This window comes from Gavialis gangeticus, unplaced genomic scaffold, assembly GCF_001723915.1.
Source record: "Gavialis gangeticus isolate Ggan-Ray unplaced genomic scaffold, GavGan_comp1, whole genome shotgun sequence".
Taxonomy (NCBI): Eukaryota; Metazoa; Chordata; order Crocodylia; family Gavialidae; genus Gavialis; species Gavialis gangeticus.
In genome coordinates this window covers 108,535,724-108,537,693 of record NW_017729031.1, presented here as the reverse complement: position 1 = coordinate 108,537,693, position 1,970 = coordinate 108,535,724, and the positions used below count along the sequence as shown (strand labels likewise).

General features: G+C 45.1%; 1 protein-coding gene across 1 annotated transcript in view; it reads left to right on the top strand.

Annotated features, from left to right (window-relative positions):
- The window catches only part of PSMD11 (proteasome 26S subunit, non-ATPase 11), a 41,628-nt gene extending 40,103 nt beyond the window's left edge, over window positions 1-1,525 (top strand). The window contains exons 13-14 of the mRNA XM_019523547.1: window positions 804-946; window positions 1,074-1,525. Of these exons, the coding sequence (XP_019379092.1) occupies window positions 804-946 (143 nt within the window). The 3' untranslated portion in view covers window positions 1,074-1,525. The remainder of the gene's footprint in view (window positions 1-803; window positions 947-1,073) is intronic.
- Window positions 1,526-1,970: the final 445 nt, after the last annotated feature.

Below are 1,970 nucleotides of genomic sequence, written 5' to 3'. Positions count from 1 at the left end.
CCCCCCTTCCCCTCCTCCCAAGCTGTGCGTCTGTCCCTTGCCCCCACCTCCCTGGGCAGTGCCTGTCCCCTCCCTCCCTCACTGCAGGGGGCATTGATCTACGCTCCCATGCCCCTTCCCTCCCCCCTCCACTTCCACCACACCGGACTTACCAGCTGGAGGCAGCTGTACTGGCTTGGTATCAGCTGATATGCCTTCTTAAATATCAGTCCCCAAAATCTCTATCAGTGCACCCCTGCCAGTAACATATCCCTGTAATATCTGAAAAGTCTTACAAAGATTGTTCACTTGCTGGTGAGGTGATGCGGGTGAGCAAATCAGAGGCCATCATGATTATTATCTTCTCCCTCACTCCTCCCTACCCTGTTCGCTATAAGAGGCAGATTTTTTTTCTCTAGCGTGTCTGGCCAGATCTGGGATTTATTTATTTATTTTAAAATCTTAACACTTCTCTTCCTTCTATCAAAGGACTTGGGGCCAGATCCAAAAGAAAAATGATTCCCTGCTGAAATCACCAGGAGTTTAAGTGCTTAAATACCTTTCTGAATCTGGCCTCTCTTTTTAAAGCCACCTTTCTTTTTTTTAAATGAAGAATCATAGGGAGGAGACAAGTGTTAGGGGAACAGTTGTCACAAACACCTGTGGAGAGGGCAGGGCAAGGTATTTGTTGGCAACATGAGCCTAGATAGGTGTCAATGGCAGAGAATTCCACGCTTTGACCTAAGGTAATGGCAGGGATTCAGAAAAGGTCCTGTGAAATCTGTGAACATAAGCACTGCATAATCAGAGCTTTGCATTTGCAGGGATTCTTGACCAAGGAGAGGGAGTCCTGATTATCTTTGATGAGCCACCAGTAGACAAAACTTATGAAGCTGCCCTTGAGACTATTCAGAATATGAGCAAAGTAGTGGATTCACTCTACAACAAAGCCAAGAAGCTAACATAGGTGAGTGGATGCAAGAAACCAAGCACACAGCCACTCTGCCACTCCGGTCGCTTTAGCCAAGGTACAGCGCGGGCTGTGGTTATTCTCCTTTTCCCCTTGATTGATGTGGCTCTGTTTTCTCTTACAGAGCTGAACTTGGTAGCTGTCATATGGAGAGTGTGTGTGACAGGAGAGTGAAACCTTTGGGAAAATGCTAGGAGACTTTTTCTTTGTTCTACTTTTCGCTCGGAAAGTTTTTAAACTTCCTCATCCAGTGCATCTTGTATTCCATACGATGCGTGTTCCAGTTTCCATGTAACCTTTATTGGCCGAACTTTGTATCGGGGGGAATATTGTTTAAACAATGAGGGTATTCTAAATAAAAGGAAAAAGGCTTACACTACCTAAACATGTGCTTTCCACTTCCTGTGGGATGTCAGAGTAAAGCAGGGACAAGGCTTTGTTACCAACAGGTGCCCAACTGCTAAGAAAACAGTTTTTTCATCTCTTCCTCTACTCTGAAACCCAGACCCGCTGATGGTATATAGACAGTATAGCTTTTTTCCATTTGTACCTAACCAGAAAACCCTAATGAATGGACTGCTGGTTTATTTTTTAAATCTTTAATATAACCACTAGTCAGCTCCCCAGTGACTCTTTCCTTGAAGTCTTTTGCATATGGGGAGATCCCACTTCAGAACTAACAGTGTGCTATACTAGCCCAAATTTAATTCAAAGAGTAGAGATAACTGCAGTAACTGACAGTAAGCCAGTTTCTACCAAAGGGAACAGCACAGGTTTCCCTGGAGACCTGCAATGCATGCTATTGTTTTAAAATAGACTAGGTTCTAAATGTTTTAACCTTTCGCACCCTTGCCGCCCCCTCACCTCCCCCCGACATTGTCAGGAAGAACAGATGAGCAGGTATTTCCCGAAGTGTTCACCTCCCTCTGAGCGCCAAACGTATTGTCCAAGTGGGTAGGCAGTCTTTTGCCCTGTGCACTGATCAGATTGTCATGACTTACCTCTGCTGTACAGTGTTTCC